General features: G+C 35.5%; 1 protein-coding gene across 4 annotated transcripts in view; it reads left to right on the top strand.

Moving 5' to 3' along the window:
• The window catches only part of ATR (ATR checkpoint kinase), a 41,761-nt gene that overhangs the window by 14,422 nt on the left and 1,127 nt on the right, over window positions 1–26,212 (top strand). For all 4 annotated transcript variants that reach the window (XM_075098840.1, XM_075098839.1, XM_075098841.1 and 1 more), the window contains 29 exons: window positions 464–594; window positions 773–916; window positions 1,862–1,955; window positions 2,670–2,795; window positions 4,311–4,517; window positions 4,722–4,835; window positions 5,730–5,845; window positions 6,759–6,879; window positions 7,803–7,940; window positions 8,882–9,089; window positions 9,563–9,741; window positions 10,625–10,789; window positions 11,996–12,087; window positions 12,714–12,805; window positions 13,152–13,329; window positions 14,551–14,727; window positions 15,121–15,280; window positions 15,858–16,037; window positions 17,446–17,588; window positions 18,013–18,110; window positions 19,194–19,426; window positions 20,221–20,355; window positions 20,951–21,151; window positions 21,468–21,611; window positions 22,373–22,523; window positions 23,411–23,567; window positions 23,699–23,852; window positions 24,791–24,942; window positions 25,188–25,293. In XM_075098840.1, coding sequence (XP_074954941.1) covers window positions 464–594; window positions 773–916; window positions 1,862–1,955; window positions 2,670–2,795; window positions 4,311–4,517; window positions 4,722–4,835; window positions 5,730–5,845; window positions 6,759–6,879; window positions 7,803–7,940; window positions 8,882–9,089; window positions 9,563–9,741; window positions 10,625–10,789; window positions 11,996–12,087; window positions 12,714–12,805; window positions 13,152–13,329; window positions 14,551–14,727; window positions 15,121–15,280; window positions 15,858–16,037; window positions 17,446–17,588; window positions 18,013–18,110; window positions 19,194–19,426; window positions 20,221–20,355; window positions 20,951–21,151; window positions 21,468–21,611; window positions 22,373–22,523; window positions 23,411–23,567; window positions 23,699–23,852; window positions 24,791–24,942; window positions 25,188–25,293 — 4,296 coding nt within the window. The remainder of the gene's footprint in view (window positions 1–463; window positions 595–772; window positions 917–1,861; window positions 1,956–2,669; window positions 2,796–4,310; window positions 4,518–4,721; window positions 4,836–5,729; window positions 5,846–6,758; window positions 6,880–7,802; window positions 7,941–8,881; window positions 9,090–9,562; window positions 9,742–10,624; window positions 10,790–11,995; window positions 12,088–12,713; window positions 12,806–13,151; window positions 13,330–14,550; window positions 14,728–15,120; window positions 15,281–15,857; window positions 16,038–17,445; window positions 17,589–18,012; window positions 18,111–19,193; window positions 19,427–20,220; window positions 20,356–20,950; window positions 21,152–21,467; window positions 21,612–22,372; window positions 22,524–23,410; window positions 23,568–23,698; window positions 23,853–24,790; window positions 24,943–25,187; window positions 25,294–26,212) is intronic.

Genomic DNA, 26,212 nt, shown 5'->3' with positions numbered 1-26,212 from the left:
AGCTATTACCTGCTCCCTGAAACTTACCAATCACTTCTGCCAGAAGTTGTATGTCAGTTCTGTTGTTGGTGTTTTGTTGTTTTTTTTTTAAATGCAAGTTTGTTTTCCCTATATTTTCAAAACCTGCTCTTCTCAGCTTCCAAAACATTGACATATAGTAAATCATGTCTTATAACTGACTTCTGTAACCATGAACTCCTTTGGTGTCCACAGTTCTTCCCTCATGAATCTGTCAACAGCCTAAATAGTGACTTTTATTTTTTACAATCCTGTCATTACAGATCCCCTTTCAATCTATTTTCCTCTAACACCCAAGTTCCACATTGAAACATCAAACTGAAATTGGTGTCTTATAGGGTATGATTTTTTTTAAGCCAGGGTAGTCTGGTTTTATTAGAAAATACAGCTTGTATATGTCCTGCTGAGTATCTAATGTACTAAAGTGACTTTTCTGTATGTCTAGGCTTTAAACAGTCTAATGTCTTTAATGAAGCTCATGGGTCCCAAACACATCAGTTCAGTAAGAGTGAAGATGATGACTACACTGAGAACAGCTCTAAGATACAAGGATGACTTTCCAGAACTGTGTTGCAGGTGAACTGACAGTGTACCCAAACAATGACATACCTGCATGAAAATACACTGTTTTGTTTGGTTCTAGACAATAATCTAATTTACAGAGATGAAATAAAATGCTTCTTATGACTCACCTAAAATGTCTTTATGCAGAGAAGTAGTACTGATTACTATTGTTTTGGTTTTTCTTGTTTAGAGCCTGGGATTGTTTTGTTCGAAGTCTGGACCATTCATACCTTGGATCCTTGCTTAGTCATGTGATAGTAGCATTATTGCCCCTTATACATATCCAGCCAAAGGAAACTACAGCAGTGTTTTACTTTCTCATAGTTGAGAAGAGGTACTGTACAAAGTCTTTTCAGTTATATGGATTAAATCCTGTAATAGGAATGGGGATATCCCTAAATTAAAGTTGTCCAGCACTGAGATGAGAAAACTTGTTTTTCTGCAAAATAGTGTGGTGTTGTATAGAAGTCTCACTTCTCTAAATTGCAATGAGATTTGAAATTTGGCAAGGGATAGCTTCACCTGAAAAGGAGGTGGGTTTTTTTATATTGTGCTTATAAAATTATATGAAGCTATGGCCAAGTTATAACCCATTCAGACACTTTCCCCTGCCAGGTTTTCAGAATTCTGTGTTTTCTCTCCTGGTGTGGAAAATTACTTCCCTCTACAGGGCACACAAACAGAGGTTTGGTTTTTTTTGGTGATAGTTTATATCTTGATTACTTCGGGGTTTTCAGTTTACTTGAACCATATCATACCAACAGTATTCAAATTAAAAGGTGACAATAGGAATAATATGCTTCTTGTAGAAGCACATAGTAGCAAAATTGGGAGAGATTCCTTTATGTTAGGAACACAGAGTTAGTTTTTTGGTTGTTTGTTTTCTTTCCTTATGAGGAAAACTGGATCTGGATTCACATCAAATGGGATTATTCTCATACTTTGGCCAGTGTCCAAAATATGGAGAGTCAGACCTAGTAGAGGTGAATGGCAACTTTGAAAACTTTGGAAAGAACAGTCTTTAAAAGAGAAAGTAATTTAAAGTATAGAGGAGAAATACCTGTGGCTTAGTTGAGTAATAAGAGAAACATTGTTTAATACTTAACTAGATAAAAATTTCATGGAATTTACTTTATCCTTTCCAAAGGCTTTCAAGCCTTTGGTCTTCTAGTTGTTACATTTCACTGCTTTCTTCTGATGGGTTTTAAAGATTTTTTTTTTTTTTCTGATCCAGCTAATGCTTGCTATGTTCTTTGCAATATTTTTTTGTAACTATTAGGGATGCAGTACGAGACTTCTTACATGAAATATATTTTCTGCCTGACCTTCCAGAACTAAAACAAATTCAAGTCGTCCTTCAGGAATACAGAAAGGTACGGCTTCTTTTATTTATTTGTTTTTAATGCATCAAATGAATTAATGACAAGTGAGGAAAACATGTAGAGTTTATTTTTAGTAGAAATAGTGTTTATCTGCCTCCACAGCAAAACAGAATTTGTGTATCGCAAGAATATTTGAAGCAGGTCTTGGTTCTTCTTTAGGAGTGAAATACGCTCACATTTAACATGCTTGTTTCTGTAGCATCTTCTGAACACTGACTTTTTGTCGGATTAAAAGTCAGCAGTATTAGCTATGGCAATGAATGTGTTACAAGAGAAGCTACTTTTAATTCAGTCCCTTTTCTAGATTCTCTTTAAAGGTAACAAAGTTTGTTTATTTTTAGGACTACTCCATGGTCCATTTCTCTTGCTTGCCATCCAAATGGTTAGGTATAGATGGGAAGTAGCAGTTACTTACTGGGAATGAGGTAACAAAAGTAAAAATTTATTTTATTTTAGATAAAGAGGTGCTCAAAGTTCTAACAATTTTTATCTACAACATCATTATATTTACACAGAAGTGTACATATAGCACCTTTTTGAGGAAAACGTTTTAAAAAATAAACAGGAAGACAGTGGTATATGGATATCAGTAAGAATGTAGGCAGAAAGGTAGTTGTTTGTGTGTGTTCTCAGTTGTGTTGAGATACTGCTGAACTGTGTTCCTGTTATATTTAACTTGAACTTCTTATGTCGTGCCTTATTCAGGAATCCTCCAAAAGCACTGACCTGCAGACAGCCCTGCAGCTGTCTATGAGAGCCATTCAGCATGAGAACGTGGATGTTCGTATTCATGCACTTACCAGCCTGAAAGAAACATTATATAGAAATCAGGTATAGAAACCTCCTTCAGTAGAATTAAAAATAAAGTAGCATCTGGACTCACAGTCTATAACTCCTTACTTCTACTGGGTGTTCACATGAACTGTGTTATTCTCCTCAATCTATTAAGCTAGCTGTTTCTTAATATAATGGGGAGGAGGGATTCTTTTTCATCATGTCTCCTTGTAACAGGGCTTTCAAATCCTCCTAATCTGTGTGAGCCCGATTCAGCAAGGCTGGTGGTATATTTCTTATCTCTTTCAACAATGAGGAAAGTTGTATTTAAGAAGTCTGTTTCAGCAGTCTGTTGTGTGAGCTTGTTTTCTCTTGGAACGTGTATGGCTTTTGCATCAGAAGACTAATACGTTAAAGCCAGCATTTTTTGTGTGTGGGTGTAATATCTGAAAGAATTAAGATATGTGTGACCACCTCACACATTTGATGTTTTTTTTTCTCTTCCTTCTTTGCCTTCCACCCTCAAAAACTTGAATCCATTTATAATATTAAAAGAAATTTTATAGCTATGTACAAGTTGTGAAGATAGTGCTTTACAATTCTGTGTGGTTATTACCCCAGAGGGGTGTATGTGACCGCTGTAAAAAAAAAAAAAAAACCAAAACAAAAACAAACTGTTGTCTTAGTAGCTGTAAGATTGTGGGACACTCCTCAGTCAGAAATTTAAAAAAAACCCTAGCAAAAAGAACAAAAAATCATTGTGTATATTCCTGGCCAATCAGTAATTCTTGCAGCTCAGGTCAGCAAAATCTCACCCTTGCTGAGTCACAAACCTTAGCAAAATAATTGAGGCAAATCAAACTTAATTGTTCCACAAATTGTGGTACTATTTGCTCTGTTATGTTGACTGTGGTTTCAGTTTTCATTAAACGTAACAAGGGCAAACATCTTCACACTATTAAGAGAAATTTTTTCTGTATTTGGACTAAATCTGGAACTGGGGAATAAAAACTGGGCCAAAATGAAAAAGAAAGGAAATCCAACTAGAATGGTGGACATTGATTAAAGGACTTGAAGCCCTGGGCTTTGTAGAGACTGAGTGTGAAGAAATGCCCAATAGATGGGAAATAATAAGGATAAAAATGGCAGTGAAACCAGAAGGTATGACAACAGGTGCATGAAAGAAATTGAAAGGAAGTATCAGAACACATGAAGAAAAGGGACAGATAAGTGAAAAAGATAAATGTAGAAGAGAAGAGAGGTTCATGGTAAGGCAAGGAAAGAAAATGGAGTTGTTGGAGAGGTGTATAACGAGATATATTGGCCATGACAGCATTATTAATTGAGGCCCAAATCCCTCATTCTTATACATCTGTTTAGTTCTTCCTAGGGTAACAAGCAATTTAGGGCAGTTGGGCCATAGTTACAAAATTACTTCAGGTTAGTAATTCAAATCCTGTCATGGGTAAATGAAATGCCAAGTAAGCGTGAGTTACAGATAGAAAATTTCCAAAAATACTTAAAATAAACAGGGCTGTAGAATAACTCATCTTTATTTTTCAAATTCCCCAGGAAAAGTTGATAAAGTATGTAACAGACAGTGAAACCGTGGAGCCAGTCATCTCCCAGTTGGTAACTGTACTTCTCATCGGCTGCCAGGATGCAAATTCTCAAGCCAGGCTACTTTGTGGAGAATGTTTAGGTGAACTGGGAGCCATAGATCCTGGCAGGCTGGATTTTTCAACAAGTGAAACTCAAGGAAAACATTTTACATTTGTGGTGAGAAGTGTTGTTGTAGTGTTTTGTTTAGCATTAAGGGGTTTTTTTTAAAAAGTACTTGGGAGGAAGGAAATTCTTATCTTTAGACCCTTTGAAAATCTATACTTGCTTTCTCATCTAAAACAGTTTAAAGGGATCATTTGGTGATTAAAGATAGAGTTATTACTCTGTTTTAGTAAAACTGGCGTTCTGTTTGTTATTGAGGCTGGTGTGGAGGACCCAGATTTTGCCTATGGGTTATTAATGGAACTGACCAGAGCATTCCTTGCATATGCTGATAATGTTCGTGCCCAGGATTCTGCAGCATATGCAATTCAGGTAAGATCCTATATTTTTCTCCACAAATTTTTTCCTATCACACTGAACACAGAATTATGCAATATAAATGTACGTTTTGAAGTACATGTTTAAGTACTTGAAACTTCATCCTATACAGCTTTAAGTTTCAAGGTAAAACCACTATCTGAATACAGGATAGTGATTTTATTTATTTATTTATATTTTTAAAAACTCCTTAGTGCTCACTTAGAATTCTGGGGAGTTGTTGAACAAACAAGGATTTGTCTGCTTTTGTGTCACAATATTGTAGGAGAGATCTGATGTTTCAGAGGTAACTAACAGTCTATATGTAGTGATTCAAGGAGTAAGCCTGACACTGACCTAGAAATGGTGCGGTTTCCATAGGCAGAAATGAAAAGCAGTAAGTATTCCTAAGAGGGTTTCCACTTACACTTTTAAGAAGCAACTGAAAGTGAGCCTGCCCTTATTTTCAGACTCTAGTCTTTTGTGCTGGTTTGCCAACTTTTTTGGTTGTTATTGTTTAGTATCTTTGTGAAAACTTCAGGACAATTCTTTGCTCCAAGGGAAAGTAAGTGGCCCCGTGTGGTCAGCAGAATAAGAGAATTTCATTAGCTTATGCACAAGGAGGAATCTGACTAACTTCTAGTCCTGGCTGATTGGCAGATGTGAAGAATATGGGATAATGTGGACCACACACCAGCTGGAGAATCTGGGGAATAGTTAGTTGAAATTAATATTGCTTGGTAATAGGGGATTAACAATTTTAGGTGAAAGTTTTGCAGTTATCATTTCAGAATTAAAGATTCTGTAACGTCTGTCTCATTACTTCTGTATATACACCAGTTTTTATTACTACTGTGGTCAAGAAATATTTTCGGTGCTAACTTGGTCATGTAAACCGTGTCTTTTCAGGAGTTATTGTCCATCTATGACTGTAGAGAGACAAACACTGACTGCCCAGGCTCCAGGCTTTGGAGGAGGTTTCCTGAGCACGTGCAGGAGATCTTAGAACCTCACTTAAATACACGGTATATGACAATTTAAGCAATTTCTTTTCATAACAGCTTTAAAAATATTTTTTTTCCTCCAGGTTAGTAATAACTTCATTCAGTTTTATGTTCGTTACTCTTCTGTGGAGAGTGATACATGCATATACAGAACACAAACAAGGTCTTTCTACATAAAGCGGAATTGGTACTTCCTTGAATATAATTCTCTGGAAATCAAAAGAACAAAATTCTGAGCTCATACTTTGCCCAGATCTGCCTGTTTGTCCCTAGAGCATTGTCTTTCTTAAATGATGTTTTAAAGCTTTTATTTCTGTTTTTGGTTTTTTTTTCCTCTGTACAAATTCTCACTAGAATTTGAGTTTGTACTCAAATCCATTAACATCCTTTTACTGCTACCCTCTATAGAAGTAGGAAGAGCTTATTGGGTTGTAATTTGACTTTTTATTTTGTTGAATTAATGATAAAAATGATATGAAGAAAACTTCAAACTATGGATGCACCTTAATTTGAAATAATCAACAATGTTTCCTTTCTGTTTCCTCATGAAGACTGCCATGCTCATCTGTGATAAGTTTTACCTTTTTAGAAAAAACAAACTTCTTGGAATTGCTTGGCTTTCATGTATGTTCTGAGTTTTTCCTGTCAAAAACACAGTACTCAAAAAAGTGATTTGAACAGCACTTTGAAGTATACTTATAAATTGTGGTAACATGTTAGGTTGTTTGTATTTCGTGTTTTCATTTTAAAAAACTTTCAGTAGTCAACATACTTTTTTTTCTAGAGTATTCTCTTAATTTTTTTAAAAAAAGATTCAGAAGATGAAACCTAGTATGATTCCAGTTTGGGAACTTCATAATTAACAATGTGCTATCGTTTTTTATTATATTAAATTAAAAGTTCACTTTATTGAATGGATATTCTAAAATTACAGGTACAAGAGTTATCAAAAGGCTGTAAATTGGTCTAAGATGAAGAAGCCAATTTACTTAAGCAAATTAGGTGATAATTTTGCAGAATGGTCAGCAACTTGGGCAGGTTATCTTATAACAAAGGTAAGAGACTAAATCTGCTCTCTATATTGATGTATATACAACACAGTATACAACTACATTTTGGTTTTTGAAAGTTGGGGATGGATGGGGGAATATGCCTATTCTGTGTAGGGCTGTTAAAGCACATACCGAAAGACTTCTTGCATCATCAGGGTAACCATGCACCTTCCCTTCCCCAGCATTGCTGCTTCTTGGCTAGGCTTTGCAGGTAGTGTCGAAGCCAAGACTAGGAAGTTTGCCCTTGTCCAGAGACTCTTGTATAGCTGAAGGCACTGACCAATGCTTCTGAAAAGTATCTGAAATGCTTCTGGAAAGACTCAAATTTACCTTCTCAGTTTCTGAAAGATTTCTTTAATTTCCTTATATTTCCACAGTCCCAGCACATAAAAAGTATGTCTCTTCCTTTCCTTTCCTTTCCCCTTTCCAACACATCAGTGACCCACTGAAAATTTGACTTCTAAATCAACCACTTAAAGAAGTTAATTTAATCACAATAGCTCAGTAGCTACACTGTCCTCTTCCTATTTCAGACAGAGAAGAATTGAATGTCTTAATAATTTTCTACTTTTCACAGGCTTTTAAGGGCAGAAGAGAGGCTGAGTGCAGTAGTAGACTCTCAGCCTTAGGGTTTTTAAGTATGGCCAGTGCAAGTTCACAATGGTGTAGAAAACATGGAAAAGTGGAATGTGAAAGCAATGCTTGCTTGCTGATACCACAAAAAGACAATTGATACATGTAATAGCAGCTGCCATCAGGCGTTCCTGTTGCAGGTTTAAGTCTGATGGACCTTTTGTAGGAGACAAGTATCTTAAAGTTATTTGATGGAATAGAATTTGTATTTGTCAACAAAAAGAAACCTAATTGTTCAGGCACTTGCACTTTTGTAATGATGCTTTTCCTGGAAATAATATTTTTTTCTAAAGGTGCGACATGATCTTGCAAGAAAAGTTTTCGATTGCTGCAGTATTATGATGAAGAATGACTATAAAGTGACACTTTATCTGCTTCCACACATCCTTGTCTATGTTTTGTTGGGGTGTAGTCAGGAGGATCAACAAGAGGTGAGATGTATAAGAAGGTAGAGTTCTTCATAGGAATGTTCAGGAGCTGTTCTTTCTAAGAGCTGTTCAGCCCTGCAGAATTACTGCGGACCCCCATGAACAAATTTTATCTGTGTTAAACTCCTCTTCCTCTGGTAATAATATAAATTTTCTGCCAAGGTTTTGAATATAATCATACAAGTTTGTGTTGAATTCTGTGGATTTCCATCTATTTCTTCAGTAGGGCCTAGGACAAGATGTTGTGCAGTTAATTATTACTGCAGTAACATCAAGAGCTGGAGTGGTACAGAGAGGAAGAGAGTGCAACACAAACAAGGAATAAATTGAACTTGTGTACTTCCAAGAACTCAGAACCGTAATTTTTTCTCTTGCTTGCGTACACTTAAAATAAGTGGAAAAACTATTTAGCTACCAGATTCATGCAGAGCAGAATTCATAGATGTCTTATGTCAGAGGAGGGATAGGAAAGAATCATCCAGTCTGCTTTCCTTCAGTTTGCTTTAGGAGAAGTTGAAGAGACTGAAAAATATAACTTAGAGTCTATTAATTTGAAACTTCGTAGTATATCTGTGATCTGGTAGCCAGTAGGTAACCTGACTCCTACCAAACCTTGAAGTATTGTATTTGCAGCAGAAGTGCAGTAGCATTCATTGCGTTTTGAACCTAAAATTCCAGTAATCGTGATGGTTATTCTGAATTGAAGGGTTTGCTTTTCAAAGGCTTTCTCACTGTATGGAATCTCCTGACAACAACTGCTGCTTGGTTTGCCATTTCTTCCTTTTAAGATTGTGGGACAAACAGACCTTGCAAACAAGCCCAAAATTATTAAAATATACAATTGAAATATATAGTATTTAAGTTTGATTTTTGTGTTAATTGCTGTTTCCTACTATTTTGATGCCTGGATGGCATTTCTGTCTCTTACATTAATGTTTGTGTAGGTTTACATGGAGATTATGGCTGTTCTGAAGCATGACGACCAGTCTACTAGGAGGCTTGAAGACAGTGCATCGGATCTAAGCCAGCTGAGCACACAGACAGTGTTCTCCATGCTCGATCATTTGACTCAGTGGGCTAGGCATAAGTTCCAAATGCTTATCGCTGAGAAAAATACTAGCAAGTCTAGCAAAGACAAAGGTGATCTAAAAAGTGAGTGATGTTTATTTTATTTAAACTGACATTTACATTCTTCAAATAAGTATTTATATTTGCCACTTCACATTGTGACCATTTAAGGATGCAATATTACTATGTTAGTCTGCTTTATGATTTCTTACTACTATATTGCGATTTCCACCCCCACCCCACCACCTCCCAAATCTTTTGTTTTTAATGCCTGTTTTAAGAAATACAGATTCAAAATTTAAAAATGAAGTGTTAATTTCTTGGTAGTTTTCTGAAGGTTCAGTTTAACATTTTATGCTGTATGCATAGATGTAGAAAGTTCACCAGGATTATTCTAAACAAAATATTGTTGACAGGAGAGAAAAATATGTTCTTAAATTAATCAGCTTATCTCACTAAACTGTAAAACGATTAACTGAATTTTGGTGCATAAGGTAATTCTTACAAATACAACCTCAATGGACAGACTTTTATATTTATTTCTTTCTTTTTCATAGCATCAAGTGAGGACCATGGAGAATATCAAAATGTGACACGTTTTCTAGACCTCATACCTCAGGATACACTAGCTGTGGCTTCCTTTCGCTCTAAGGCTTACACAAGGGCTGTGATGCACTTTGAATCATTCATCACAGAGAAGAAACAAAATATTCAGGAGCATCTTGGATTTCTTCAGGTTCTTTCTGGTTTTTGTTTGTTTTATTTTAAAATGAAATAGATAGGTGAATAAATCTTTTGTCAAATTTTTCTTTGAGGTGGGCAGAAGAGAAGATGTAGTCAGGCTCTTGCCATTGGGTGCAAGTGTTTAGTCGTCTTGTCTTTCAGCAATATTTAGTACTTGCCCTTGCTTCTTATATGAAAAGCAAGGATTGGCTTTCTGGTGTGTAATGAAAGATTGTAAAATTCTGAAAATAGTTAAATGCGTTTTTGTTGAAAGTATAGCATTCATTGTTTTTAGTTAACTTTGTGCCTTTTGTCAGAGAAAACACAACCAACTATGATAACCAAAAAAGAAGGAAAAAAAAGACAAAATACTTTTGCAGGGAAGCTAAAGTAATGCAAGTGCTAATGCTAAGGGTGTTGAAAACGATTTACATTACTTCCAAGAAGTATTTTAACCTGTGGATGAGCCTGTTTGTGAGACCTTATGGTTTATATTCTTCAGTGATGTTTCAAGTTTGAAAAACTTAGTGTGTTGCTTTTCCACCTTAGTAATCTGCAGCTTCATATTATACAATTTTATCATGCAGTTAATAGGATATTTATTTGGTCCTTTATACAGATTGTTTCATGTAACCTGATGTGATATTATTCTTTCTTCTTTCTATGGTATGAGATCATGAGTAATGCAGCATGCTAAGCAAAAGTAGGGTTAAACTTTGAAAGTAGCCCAGCAAAACTGATGTTTTCCATGAAAGCTTAATGCCAAGAAGTCCTACAGAGTAGTTTGTTCTCCATTTTGAAGATGATGTGTGGTTCTGAGCATGTTACATATAAAATAGCTACTTGTTGTCTTAGAGTTGTTTTTAATGTCCATTTCCAATTCTGTTTGAATAAAGAAACTGTATGCTGCTATGCATGAGCCAGATGGAGTAGCTGGGGTGAGTGCAATTCGGAAAGCAGAACCATCTCTCAAAGAACAAATCCTTGAACATGAAAGTATTGGCTTGTTAAGAGATGCGACAGCCTGTTACGACAGGGCTATCCAACTGGAACCTGATCAGGTAAATACAAGATGGATTCCTCTTTTTTTTTTTTCTTCAATCTTAACTAATGCAAGACTAAGCCAAAAATATCTCTTCAGAATACTCAAGTAAAATTGGAATGTAAAAGTTTACTGTGGCAGCTGACGAATAACTACTGCTATTGGAAGTGTCTTATGTACTGAAACAAATCTCTTATTGGGTTTATACTCTAATTTGCAGGCATGGGTTAATAGTTGGATGCTTATGCCCAGGTTTTTGCTAGGACAGCTTACTAATTAAAGTTCAGCCTTTGCTTGGGAAGGCCTGAAACTAGATTGCTTAAGTATCAGTCAGAACAGGTACATGCCAAGAGAACTATTAAAGCAAGTTATCACAGGTTTTATTTAAAGTAATTCTGACTTACTATGTTTTATAAGCATTTTCCCTGAAGTCAATAATCAGAGCAACTGGAAAATGATTAAAGAAAATATATAATTTTTTGTCTTCCATTCCCTTTTCCCTTCCTTTATTTGGAACATATAAGTACAAGGTACTGAAAAGCTCAGCAGTACTGAAAAACCATCGTGCTTTTCGTATACCAAAGTGAATATCCAGAGACATGATCATAAATGCAAAAAGAAAGTTGGAGACATGTATTACCCTTTCTATGTTTGAAATACTTTTCTAATGGAAATTGGTAAAAAGTTTCCCAGGCTGGGATATTCCTATGGTTTCTTGTACTTCCCTATGAAGCAGGGGTTATCTAGCACAGCTGTTCACAGGTGTAGTAAACAGTGTTTTGATGGCCCTGCTCATTACCAGAGGATGGAAAACATTCTTATGAAGAGTGAAATTGTTTTAAGTTTTGGGGTTATTTCCTGCCTTTGACTTTTTCCTTCTTGTTCATTTCTTTAAATGAAATTTTTATTCACAGCTCTGATATGGATAAATTGTGTTGAGGTGCATTTCAAAAATTGCCTATGGTTATTTAAGTTCTTTGATAATCATAGCATGCAGTTTTGGGGTTTTTTGTTTTGTGGGGGGGGCTTGTTTGGGTTTTTTTGGGGGGGGGTTGGGTTTTTTTCTTTATTATTTTGAACACTCATTTAGCTTATGGTACAATCAGCTATGCCTTTTCATAATACAAAAAGCATCCAAATGAACATATTTTCTCCTTCAGGCTGCCATGAATTTCATGAATGCATGTGTGTGGGTGTTTTATTTTTTTTCCCCCCTTATTTCTAGATTATTCATTATCATGGTGTAGTGAAGTCCATGTTGGGCCTTGGTCAGTTATCTACTGTAATTACTCAGGTCAATGGAGTGCTTGCAAACAGGTACTATAAGCATCTATTACAATGTTTATTTAAATAATATGAAGCTGTTGTTACACCTATGTCTCAGTAGCCATTTTTGCCCATTATCAAGCATTTGAGGCTTATCAAGCATATCCAGTTAGCAATGTGAATCTAGAAAACTTCAAGTGCTTTGTCGATAAATTGATTTCAAGACTTCCCAAAAAGTTAGTACTTTTTGTCTGCACTGGGTACAGTGTTGATGTGCACTTTAATTTGTTAAACAGAATCTTTGATTCATTTTCTTGTATGTTATTTGTTCCATAGCTATTCTGTAGCCTAAGAGGATAAATAGATTGGAAGATGGTAATTTTTAAAATGTGCCATAGAAGTGGTGTTTAGTTGCCGTCTGGGGCTGAACCACAACAATACGCTACTTGGAAATTGAGTTTGTGGGATTGTGTACTACAGCTGTTATTTTTTTTTTTTTTAATCAATCCGTATCCTTTGGTTTTACTGAACTTTATTAGAAGCAAGCTTACCTTGCTTCTTTTCAAGTAAGAGAAGTTTTATGTAAAGAATGTTTGCTAATATAATGTAGAACTAATTGGGGGGGGGGGGATTGAGTTCAGCACAAGCTTTTATTGCCTTCCTTTTTTTTTTAATAGGCCTGAATGGATTTCTGCATTGAACACTTACAGAGTGGAAGCAGCCTGGAAGCTGTCACAATGGGATTTACTGGAAAATTATTTGGCTTCAGGTAAGTTATCATGATACCAAAATATGAATACTTACTTGCATTTCTAAATAAGTGTATGCTTTAGTCTAATCGTCTTGAATCAAGGGGCAGCTATTGTAATTTTTTAGTCTTGTATTTATAAACTGTATAGTTTCTGTGTAGAAATTTCAACCAAATGTAAGGCCAAATTTCTTGTGGGCTTGTTTGTGGTGTGGATTGTGGGGTGAAATTATGCAGTATTTCTAAAATTCAATTAATTAGTTCTGAGAAAAAATTATTTTTCCAGTAGGATGTTAAGACAAATTAACATGTTCAGATTAATCTGCTTAAAGAAACAGTTTGAGAGGCTTTTTTTTCCTCCCCAAAGATGTGAAGTCCACTACTTGGAGTGTCAGACTAGGACACTTATTATTATCAGCCAAGAAGAAAAATGAAGCAGCTTTTTATGAAACACTCAAGGTTGTTCGAGCAGAACAGATTGTACCCCTTTCAGCAGCAAGCTTTGAAAGAGGATCCTATCAGCGAGGATACGAACACATTATCAGGTTTCTGATTCTCATGTCACTATTTTCAAATCCAGAAATCACACAATCAAGTATGCAGCAGCAAGAATTTTCCATTTCTACAACAAATGGTATTGATATGCATTTTCTGTCACCTCTTCTCCCCCCCTGCCTGGAAACCTTTGATTAATCCCCCATGAAAAATATTCACAATAAAACTATTGGGTATAGTCTTTCAAAATCAGCAAGCAAGTTTATGTAAACATCAGGTAGTAAAACCCAACATTTTATTTCCATCTTAAAGTAGTACATATAGGCCAGTAACTCCATTAACTTAACTCCATTAATTTAAGAGCATTGCTTTTAATCCGTATGGTGGCCTAAAAGCACTCTCTTTTATCAACAAAAAGCAGTAAAAACTGAAACCCCATCAGTTTCATTAATTTTACTTTTTCTTTTTTAATAAATTCTGAGGTTGGCTGTAGTAGACGAATAAGCAAGTAGCCTTTTTGTAATTGAAAAGGCTTAATACTTCCTCTGCACTGCAAATGCATCCTTATGGCAAGATATTGCATGAAACTAGCCAGTTGAAGTATATATTTCTTAATTACTTCTTAATTCTATTTTGTGATGGTAATTTTTTCAGTGTTATTTTATTTAGGAAACAGAGTTTGAGTATTGAGAAAGAAGTGTTTCAGAATAGTTACATTTAGCCATTCACCTTGGTTACTCAGAAGCCTTCAGTTACTGTTTCTTTGCCAGATCTACCCAATGCACTTAGACTGCCAATGAGAACCTAGGCATTTACAAGCTCTCAGCTTTGCAGCTTTACAGTAACAGCTAATAACAATGGTATTGTTAAATAAATGGACTAACTTTATTGTAAAGGAGGTGTTTAAGTAACAGTATATTGCCTCTAAAACAGTATTTGTTGAAAATATCAAACTTCTTGAAAAATTATTGCTAAAAGTGATGGACATAAATAATCTTTCCGAAGATTGATTTCCTCTCCAAGTGCTCTTCATTGTCTCTGTTCAGCAGCTTGGCAAAGGAATAGTGAGAAAATAACTAATCAGTTTATCAATCCTTGGTTTTATGTGTTTGATTTTGCTGCATTTTTGCTTTTAAAAGAAGTCCTACAATTTGAAATTACTTACACATGGCCAGCTCTGTAAAACTTGCATACCTGAAACAGAAAACTTCCATGCATCTCCAACAGCGACCAATTTTCAACAATTTTTTGCCTTTATTTTGCGAACACAGGTTGCATATGCTCTGTGAGTTGGAACATAGTATTGGACCAATGTTTCAGCAACCAGATGGTGACCATGGTAGAGATTCCCTGAACTGGTGTGCTCGTATTGAAATGACACAAAACTCTTACAGAGCGAAAGAACCCATTTTAGCACTGAGAAGGGCTTTGCTTAGCCTCAGTAAAAGGTGGGAACATGACTATTTCTTGTCTGTCTGTGTTGTAGTCTCAGTAATATTCTGGTTTTACATATGCATGTTAGAAGAGAGAAGATATAAGTCTGGAAGTCTATATTGTAGACAAAAGCTGTCTTCTCCAATATTACGTATCATCAAAATAGACGGGAAAAGTGGTGTCTATAGGAAAGATAAGGGAGACACGGGGAAAGAATATTACTTTCCAGGCCTAAATGGAAAAAAGGTGCAACAGATGTATTACAAATAATTTTAAATGATCACTATGTAGTATATAGCTTATTAAGAAATTGTATTTATGTTTCAACACATGGTGATATTTACTTCAGATTGTAAAGTAGCATTTATGACTGCAACTTTTCATTTTCTGCAAAAATATCTCTGCAGCCAGGACTACAGTGAACTTGTTGGTCAGTGTTGGCTCCAGAGTGCTAGAGTTGCAAGAAAAGCTGGTCATCACCAGACTGCATATAACGCTCTTCTGAATGCTGGGGAATCTACACTCTCAGAACTTTATATAGAAAGAGCAAAGTGGCTCTGGTCCAAGGTAAAGAAAATTAAAATGGAACTTACTTTCTTACATGCAAGAAAATAATCTTTAGTTTTCTTCAAGAAAAAAAGGCACACAATCAGTGTACGTAGAACAAAACATGTCAGCTGGGACTATCAATGCATTCTGCTTGGAGTTGAGCCATGGGAAGTTTTTACCTCCAACTGCTAGTCAGCCCTTTTTTGTCTCCATTGGCTTTTCTGGCAGCTATGTATAAAACTGGTGGATTACCTGCCTCTCAAAGCAGCCCAGTCAAATTTAAATTTTCATAATAGTAGACCTTTCCTTAATTTGTATCCTTTTAACAAATAGAGTTAGGCAGCAAACATAGGAGCAATTACTGTGGTAAGCCTAAAGGGACAACAATGTTGAGATAACAAGGGAATATAAGAAGCATTTGAAGTCAGTAATACTCAGTTACCAGAATGGTCTAGAACACACTCAGTAGTATTCAGTAGCCAGAATGGTCTAGAGCACACTTACGGACATAGCTTTGCCTTAATAACAACCGTGAGATGGAAGTTTTGCATCTCTCTTATTTAAAGTATGTAAAATGTTTTCCACTTTTCTTTAGGGTGAAGTTCATCAAGCACTCATTGTTCTCCAGAAGGGGGTTGAGTTATGTTTCCCTGAAAATAAAGCACCATGCAATACCAAAAATCAGCTTATCCATGGTCGGGCAATGCTGCTAGTGGGCAGATTTATGGAAGAAACTGCAAACTTTGAAAGCAATGCAGTTATGAAAAAGTATAAGGTAATTTGATATACTGGTGTTAATAAGACAGTAGCTTTGAATAATAATATATCCCTTAAGTAAGCTATTGTTATGCTCCTCATGATGTCAACCAAGGATAACGTCAGTGGGATTAAATGGTGTATCAATGTGTAGGAAGTAATTCTCCTTGTAAAGATTTAACTATCTGAATTAGCTTTAATGTAACACATCAATATAGGGAAATCTACAGTTCCCACAGTGGGAGCTAAGAATATCTAATGTAACTCAAAGTTAAAAAACCAAACCAAAACAAACAAAAGCCCTACCCCTCCCACCCCACCAACAAAAACCCAAACAAAAAAACCTACCCCAACAAATTACAGGAGCATGGTGTTTTTTTTACGCAGGCACAAATTAAATTCCTCACTAAAATGTGGCCTACTCTAAATAGACAGTGAGATAACTTGATGACACATTGCTCTACTCTTCAGTGTTACTTCTCTCTCTGGTAGTGACTTACAACTGTACTTTAAATATGCTTCTATCTCTGAAGAACTAGGAAAAGAGGCAACTGGTATGTTTTTCTTCAACAGCACAGCACTACAATGCTTCATCTTGCTATGCCAGCAAAATACTGTTTTCACATTGATTAATATTGCCTACTAAACCAGTAGTAGATGCAGATCTTCATGCTTCCTTAAAAGGTGTATGTCTTCTACCCAAGCTTTGGCATTTGATGGTGTTAATTTTTACTGCTGTCTTCCTGATTAAGACACTTTTTTAAGAGCCATTTAGAGAAAAATCTAATGGATATGTCAAATAAAAGGAAGGTTGAAATAATGGAAACTAATGACATTTTGATGGATTATATGAAAATACTAATGCTTAGACTTCTCTGTCTAAATATTGACACTGGAAACAAGCCATTAATCCAATCACTAATAACAAGTGTTATTAGAGAATGGATGTTCCACTTGCTAAGTTAGTTCTTTTCTAATATATGTCACACAATTTTTTGGTTTTCTTTTAAATATCATGTTTTTAGAAGGAAAACAAATGTGAAAAACTTGCTGGTCTGCTTTTCAGAAAAAACCAAACCAACCCAGTATTGCATTTATCAAGATCTGGAACTTGAGTATAATATTTTTATGAAACTATAATCTTTCCTAGTTGCATCCTGTACATTCCTGTCTTAAATTATCTTGCTGTCTCCAAATCCAAAAAGCATTTTAAGAACAGACTTCTAGTTTGTACAGGCATTTATCTTGGGGCAAAATTACAATTCTGGAGTTAACAAAGTTACGATTAATATTTTTTTGCACGTACTTTGCACAAAGGTAACTAATAAAAGATTCTTGTTTCTTGATAATCTTTTTACTATTTTTTAAATTATTATTTTAAATTTGGCATCCTCTCAAGAGTAATTATTTCTTTGATTTTGTTGCAGGATGTTACGGTTTTCTTGCCAGAATGGGAGGATGGACATTTTTATCTTGCAAAATATTATGATAAATTAATGCCGATGGTAACTGACAACAAGATGGAAAAACAAGGAGATCTGATTAGATACATAGTTCATCATTTTGGGAGGTAAGACCCTAGGGGGAACTTTGTTTAGTTTCCATAGAAGAATGACTAATATACTGACAAAGCCTTATTAGGAATATATTGTCTTTCAGTAATGCAGACTTGACTCAAATTCTTATGCAGTATTGTAAAATGACATACTGCATGCTTCCTTTTGTTTTTATACCTAATTAATTTTACTTCCGCCTTCTGACTAAGCAATTGTTGTCCATCTGGTGTAAGGCAGTTCATTATTTCATCTGCAGTTTTGATTAATAAAAACAAAACCTTTGTATATTAGTAAGCTTTTAGTTATTGCAGATGCATTAAAATGCTGAACATAAATTTCTAAAGTCCAGAATGGAACGTGAAACTATTAAGGATGTAAAGTTTGTAATGCTCCCAATACGTATCATTAACATGCTGTGATCTAAACATGTAATCACAGGTCTCTACAGTATGGAAACCAATTCATCTATCAGTCAATGCCAAGAATGCTATCTTTATGGCTGGACTTCGGAGCAAAAGCATATGAATGTGATAAAGGTAGACCATTTTTTTGTTCTACATATTTCCTATGTCACCCTTTGGAATATTCAATTAAAATAGTAGTGAAGTGTATTTACAGTTTGTTTAGATTTATTGCTTGAGATTATATGGAAACAAGAAAGTGCTATTATTCTTTTAAATTACAGAATGTTAATATGCAAGAGTATTAATTATTTTAATTAAACCCTCCATAACTTTTTAAAATATATAATGTGATAGCATTGTTCCTCAGGTAACTTAAGCTGATTAAACAGGTTCAGGGAAAAATCCTTGCATGTCACCTCTTCTAAGCTGCCTCACGAGTAATAAGTAGGGGGTTTTTATACACTTGCTGCAGTAAAGTGTTAGGCTTTGGGGCTTTTTTCCAATTTGTCTTGGTTCCAGTTGTTGAAGGAATTTTACTGAAATTTAAATGGGGGGGGAGGGGAGGAGGAAGTTTCTGTGGGCAGCATTGAGACATATGAAACTACCACCAGAGATGCATTTTGAGTGGGAGCTTTTTTACAAATGAAAATTGTAACATTTGCCTGCTGGTCTGGAGTGACGCAGGCAGTTGTGGCTCCTTGATCTTGACCTGGTTCTATACTCTTAGGGCACATCAGATGCTGCTGCTCATGCTGGGTCCTCAGGTGCAGGGGTGGAGATAGGAGCAGATGGGCTAATTTCATCCCTTGTAAAGACTTTCTTCATTTCCTCTCCACTAAATAACAATGGAATCCTTTTACCGGGGAAATACATGGAGTGTTTTTGGTTTTGTTCTATGACATTGCATCACTTCAGAGGAGTAATACATGTTTTGTTTTAGGAGTGTGAGGAGAGCTTTTCTGATACTGTCTGTTTCACGTTCCTGTTGTCTGTGTTTACTTCCTGTAATCCTGGTTCGTTAAATAGCATACAACGACTTAATACATATGCTATGTTAAAAAGAACTTTACAGTAGGAGCTTTTCCTTTCCTTGAGGTTTTTTGGCTTATGAAAAATACCAACCAAATGTGTTTTTGTAGGCTTGATTTAAATGACTTTACATTTCCGATGGGGGGGGAGGAAAGAAATGTAATCCTGTCCGCTTGTGTTTTTCAGCTGGTCGTTCAGAACGTGTTCAAATGAAAAATGATTTAGCTAAAATAAATAAGGTGATTACAGAGCACACGAATCACCTGGCACCTTACCAGTTTCTGACAGCTTTTTCTCAGTTAATCTCCCGAATCTGCCATTCTCACGATGAAGTCTTCGCAGTTCTGATGGTGATTGTCGCTAAAGTGTTTTTAGCCTATCCACAGCAGGCAATGTGGATGATGACTGCTGTGTCCAAGGTACCTTGATAAGTACAGCTACACCTTTATTAAGTTTGTAAAACTATTTTCATCAGAGAGAAATGGGAATATAACCTATTTTACTTTAAGATGATAAGAAGGAATTGAGAGTTTCAGCTGCTGTGATACAGTGTTGTGGAACAGGGTATCAATGCTACTATCACTGCAATAGATTTTACTGCAGTCGAAAGTTCAGATGGTAAAGTTTAAGCTCTCCAAATTAGAATGCTAATGTGCATCCTGACTTGTATGATGTATTAGCAAAGGAAACTTGAATAACAAATAGCTGGTGAATTGTGGACAACTGATTTTGGTGTTTTATTAAGTGTAATAGTACTTCCAGTTTTGTAATCAAATAATCGATTTTGTGCCTTGATTAAAATGAGGTAGATATACCACTTAGTCATAATACTTAGCTGTTTAGTAAGGTCATTTCAAAGCAAAATGGAAAGCGTGGTGCCGACTCTTTCTTTAAGGTTGATGAAATAACATTCAGGATACCCTGGCATACTCTTGAATATTGGCCTTTATGTTGTGGGAGTCCCACGAATGGTTTCAGAAAGTAATAACACACACACACACACACCCACCCCACAACTGTACCACTGTAGTACTTGTTCAGGTACCAAATTTCAATTGGAAGACATCCTTCTCCACATAATTAACTATGACAAGCAATAAGTAGAGAGGAGGATATATTAATTAGTGTGGGGTTTGGGTTTGTGGGGGGTTTTTTTTAGCATTCTTTAATTGATTTGACTGTTGTTTAATAAATTTTAACTTTCTTTTTTCAGTCCTCTTACCCTACACGTGTCAATAGATGTAAGGAAATTCTAAACAAAGCTATTCACATGAAGGAATCTTTAGGAAAATTTATTGGAGATGCAACACGTCTTACAGATAAGCTATTGGAACTATGCAACAAACCGGTACTTACAAAAATAAACAAATTAATGCATGTAATAGGATTATTCAAAAGTGTTATACAAAAGCTTCTTCTGATAGCTTTCATTAGCCAATTCATTACATTACTGCAATGTAACAGAAACTACACTGACTTGTAAAATACGGGGGTTTTTACTTTTTCATAATAAAAATATTCAGAAAAAAGTTGAAAATAGCTCTAAATTGAGCACATGGTAAAATATTTCAGTACATAATGGTACATGTCACAGTGCATGTGCTTTACATTGTTTTATCCTTCCATGTACAATGCTTGCCCAGTAACTTTCACAGAGTTTTACTATAAAAATGGGGTGGTTGTGTTTCATGAACAAATGACCTTGATTAGAAGGATAAAATGAAATAAATTCCTTCGTTATTCCGTATTTACTTTCAGAGTGAAAAATACATGTGCCATAAAGGCCAAATATATTTACTTTTGACCATTCCCATTTAATTTTAAATTTAATTTGCCATCTTTCTTATTACCATAAGCATTTATTATGCTGTTACTTAACGGGAAATAGCAGTAATATTTTAAATGTTTATTGTTAACTTTTGAACAACTTTTTTTTTCCCAAGGTTGATGGAAACAGCTCAACATTAAGCATGAATATTCATTTCAGAACACTTAAGAGATTAGTAGAAGAGCACACATTTAGTGAAATTCTCATTCCCTTACAATCTGTAATGATACCAACTCTTCCTTCAATTCCTGGTACACATGCTAACCATGACCCTTTTCCTGGATGCTGGGCCTACATTGCAGGCTTTGATGATACGGTAAGCCTCTGGTTGGCACCTCATTTTAAACTTCGTGTTAAGCAAATGTAGCTGCAAATATATCTTAGTTCCCTAGAAACGGAGGAGTGAGTAGGAAACTTCATAATTACTTTCATGGATACTGAGTGGCTTCTGTCATAACAACCTGAGACAGATATGGCCTCTTGGTACTCAGGTAAAGTTTTGGCCTGAGATGAATATGCTGTAGCACCGTGGAAGTGCTAACGTGATTGGTTGCAGTGGTTTATTACAGTGAGACACTTTACTTTGTATTATCTGTTACAGGTGTTAATAAAGAATTTAATTTTTTCCTTAGGTGGAAATTCTTGCTTCACTTCAAAAGCCAAAAAAGATCACCTTAAAAGGTTCAGATGGAAAATCTTACATAATGATGTGTAAGCCAAAAGATGATCTAAGAAAAGACTGTCGGCTCATGGAATTCAACTCCCTTATTAATAAGGTTTGATGAGTTAGATGATCAGATGCATTGTATTTACGGATCAGAACAAAATGCTGAACTATCTAACAAAAAAACCCAACTTACCTTGACACAAAGCTTACTGGAAGAAAATTAAGCTGTTACAAAATATCTCACTTCAGCAGAAATCAACAACAATTTGATAATGTATAACTTCTTACAGACTTGTGAAAACAATTACAAAATACAACATTTTACCAAGACAATTGCTTGTTCTAGCAAAAATATACAGGAAAGGTTACTTACAGTAAATAAATAACTGCAAACTTTCTGCTGTCTTGCTTCATATTTCTTATTCAGTATTTTCTAAAGTTTTTAATGAGAAATTGGTAAATTGATCTTTTCATACTAAAAGCATTGATTTACTTTAGTTATATTTTGCTTCTCAGCAGTATGCTTAAGGTTAAAGTACCATGTTTTCCATGAGGTTAAAGCAAATGATAGCATCTCTGAAACACTGAAACTCTTACTGCAAATACTGATTTTAAGGGATTTAAGCCATGTACAACTAGGCAGTTTGACCATTTTATTGCAAAGTTCTCTTTTTTTAATTTACTTTGGAGAACAGGTGAGCATTTTGCTTGCATTTGACCTTCTGCAGAATGTGAAGCTTAGAATTTTAAATTCTGTACTGTGTGATTAGAAAATAGATATAGATAGAATGGTTATGAGATATGGTAAAATGTTATTGATACATTTTGAACCTATGTTATCTGTTAATTTCATTTTTCTTTTGTGAATAGTGCTTAAGAAAAGATGCGGAGTCACGTAGGCGGGAACTCCATATTCGAACCTACGCAGTTATTCCGTTAAATGATGAATGTGGCATAATTGAATGGGTCAACAATACTGCTGGTTTAAGAAATATCCTGATAAAGCTTTATAAGGAGAAAGGTAAAGAAATATTTTCGACTATCGTGATATTTTATTTAATTTTTTTACAAGGCTTGCATCTTTATTAGTAAATGAGACAAGCAGCAAGGATCAGACTAAATGCTAGGAAGATGCAGTCACATGTATTTTTAACTATCTGCAATATATTATTATTCTTGTGCGTGGTAGACTTTTACTCTTAAATGGAAGAGAATTGGTGCTTGGAATAAACAAGTTCCTTATGAGAACTGATAACACAATCATCTTAATGCATTCATTTATCCAATGATGTAAATTATGCCAGCAGCATGGGAAAGTATGTGCAGCATTGAATAACAGCGAAGACTGTGGGCTTTTTCTTCATATTTCGCCTGTTGTTTTTCATTTATGTTATATTTGTGTGAGGTGATCCAATTATAAATTATCTTAATTAAGATTGAGGGTAAAGCAACTTTGCAAGGGAAAGATCAGATTTCTTTTTAATTACTTGCTAACAATGGAACTTCCTGGTCAGTGCAATAAAATTTTGGGGGAAAATGTCACACCCTATCTGGATGTATGCAGACACCTGGGAGGTTGGAACTCCAAACATCTCAGGTGAATATAATGAACAACTTTGTGAGGGCGGGGGTTTTTTGTATATGTGTGTTTCCCCCACTCCACCCCATGGTGACTGGTGAAAAACTGGTGTCTTGTTTGCTAGGTCTTCTCTTTCCGTTACCATTATGATTTATTTATTCACTTTCCAGTACCCCACCACCAATATGTTTCATAGGTTATTTTCTATTTGTTCATTTATTTCAACTTCAAGGAGATGTCTGTCTTCTCTAAAATACTGTATTGTAATAGTACATATAAGGCTTTATGCTTGGGGATTTCTTTTGCCTAATTGAGGAGGCCTGTTACAGGTATCTATATGACCGGAAAAGAATTGCGTCAGCATATGCTTCCAAAGTCAGCTCCTTTGTCTGAAAAGCTGAAAATGTTCAAAGAAGTCCTTCTGCCTCGTCATCCCCCTCTCTTTCATGAATGGTTTCTTAGAACATTTCCTGATCCTACTTCATGGTGAGTGACTGGGATTAGGCTAGTTTGAGAATATCTACTTTGTGTATTTCACTAAACATTAGTGATACTACTGAATAAAGACAGATGACCCAAGGAGGTGACTCAGGCATATCTGATTCTTATTTCCACAGGTATAATAGTAGGTCAGCCTACTGCCGTTCGGTTGCAGTTATGTCAATGGTAGGTTACATACTTGGCCTGGGGGACCGGCATGGTGAAAACATCCTGTTCGATTCTTTGACTGGTGAATGTGTACATGTGGATTTCAACTGCCTTTTCAATAAGGTGAGAAATTCCACTTCCTGAACTTGCCCTTTATTTTACATGCAAGTAAGTTATAGACTTCTACTGTCTTGGGTTTTTTTCCCACTTTTTTTTACTTTAACATATCTGTCATGTAATCTCTCTCACTTTGTTTCTTATTTATACCAAACAAACAGCCTGGGATATGTAAAGAGTACATGATTTTTCTGTATACTGCATTAATGAAAGCCAGCTTTTTGATTTAGCCAGTATCGGATGAGCTGATGTGGATACATTGAAATAGCCCAGACTTTATAGAGTGTTTGTATTTTGTGACTGTCCTCTCTCCGCTACCACCCTCCAAACAAAGCTGTAATTACTACATTCAGAATTCTGCTGCTGCAAAGCTGCTTTGTTTTTTTCTCACACAAATTCAGCACAAAAATTCCAATGGTTCTTTAAAAATAAACAGCAGGAATTGTGGCCAGAGTGGGATTTGGAGTTTTGGTGTTTCTGCTGAAGGATGCTTTTGGTGTGGAATATGTGCCCTTTTTACTTCAGATAAGTGAGGTGGATAGATTCTTAGTTTATTTCCTCTGCTTTCTTTTTAGTAAGCATAAATTGTCCTACATAACCCTTACTTTAAAAAGAAATGTTTAAAGCTAACTTGCATGTTATAAAAGTTAGCATTTTGCATGAGACTGCAGAGCAGCAATACATATTTTGAACAAAATTTTATATCCTGTATTAGTGTATTAAAACAGGGAAAAAGAGGTTATTTGGACATTGGTATCCCTTATTCACTGTCGTTTCCCTTTAACGGCTGAGGAGGACTGTGATCTGAGCAGACATCTCTTGTCAGCTAGGAAACTGCCACTGACAAAGATGGGGGAAAAAACTAGGAGCAATGCAAATGTTACCCTTGACTTCAATAATGCTTAAAACGCTTGGGGCACGCTCTTTTTTTTATCAACGTAAAGGGAGAAACTTTTGAAGTTCCGGAAATCGTTCCCTTTCGTCTCACTCACAACATGGTTAATGGAATGGGTCCAATGGGAACAGAAGGTCTTTTCCGAAGAGCTTGTGAAGTTACAATGAGGCTTATGCGTGATCAAAGGGAGCCTCTAATGAGGTAGGGCAACTGGCTTTGCTACAAACTCTGAACAAGCTTTCTGTAGCCTAAATACCTGAAACAGTAACTGCTGGTGAATATGCCAGTTTCAGCATATGCCTGGCACACAGCTCAGACTTACTATGACATGCAGTTAAATATAAAACAATATAAATATTCAGCGCTAACTTTAGACTCCTGTCAGTGTTGTTGTTTTGAAAATTAAATGTATTGCATGTATCTCTCTTTATTTTTCATTTATTTAGTGTCTTAAAGACTTTTCTCCATGATCCTCTTGTGGAATGGAGTAAACCTATTAAAGGGAATACAAAAGCACAGGTGAATGAAACTGGAGAAGTTGTCAACGAAAAGGTTAGTTGAAAACAAGCACAGCATAAGGTGTTCAAATGTCAAATGTCCATTATGGTTGCAAGTTAGGTATTTTCAAATTGAAATCTTGACTTTCTTGTTTTTTCTTTCATTTAAAAAATCTTTTGGTTGTTTCTTCTTGATTATCTCTGTGTTAATATTTTTTATCCATAAAGAGACTATTTTTAATGACAGAAAATTTAATTTATCTACTAAAGAACCAAACAAAATAGAGCCTATGATTTGATTCTCTAAAGCAAGGACAATGCCAACAGAGGCAATAGGATGGGCGAGGCTTCTGCTTCCCTCCCTCTGACTGTTGCACAGCCCTCCAGATTTACAGTGATGGTCACATCTGGAGTCCCTTCCATGCTTATTTTTGGGTTTTTTATGAGTGGATGTTTATTGAATAAATACATGCCTTGTTATGTGTCGAGGAATACTTAGTACATATGAAATCCTAATATTAAGTGTTTCTTTTGTAGCTGCTGATAAATACTATATTGTTCATCCAAAACACAGCTTGCATGATCTGTAATATTTATTCTCTTTCCCCTTTGCAAAAATTCTGATTTATCTCCTTTTTCCTTTAAAAGGAGTATTTAGTGAAAATAAATGTGGGTAATAGCAGATAAAACTTAGGGAGCACTGATAAACACAGCAGCTAAGGTAATGGCAAACTACAGTACTGAAGCTATATTACAACAAAGAACTTAGCTGAGCTATGTGAGCACAGAAAAGCTCCCACTCTTCAAGTGATTACTAACCAGGCTGTGTCTACGTAACCTTTCTTTGAGTTACAGGACCACGCACAGAGTTGTATGTGGTTAACTGTTTTTTCTGGATAAGTGCCAATGTTTTACTTGAGCTTTAAAAGAAAATGTGTGAGTATAATTGGTATGCGCTGGCTACTGTAGTGGGC

Source organism: Phalacrocorax aristotelis, chromosome 7 (assembly GCF_949628215.1).
Source record: "Phalacrocorax aristotelis chromosome 7, bGulAri2.1, whole genome shotgun sequence".
In the NCBI taxonomy this organism is placed as follows: Eukaryota; Metazoa; Chordata; class Aves; order Suliformes; family Phalacrocoracidae; genus Phalacrocorax; species Phalacrocorax aristotelis.
Note: the sequence above shows the minus strand (reverse complement) of the source record. Positions and strands in the feature narration are given on the sequence as shown.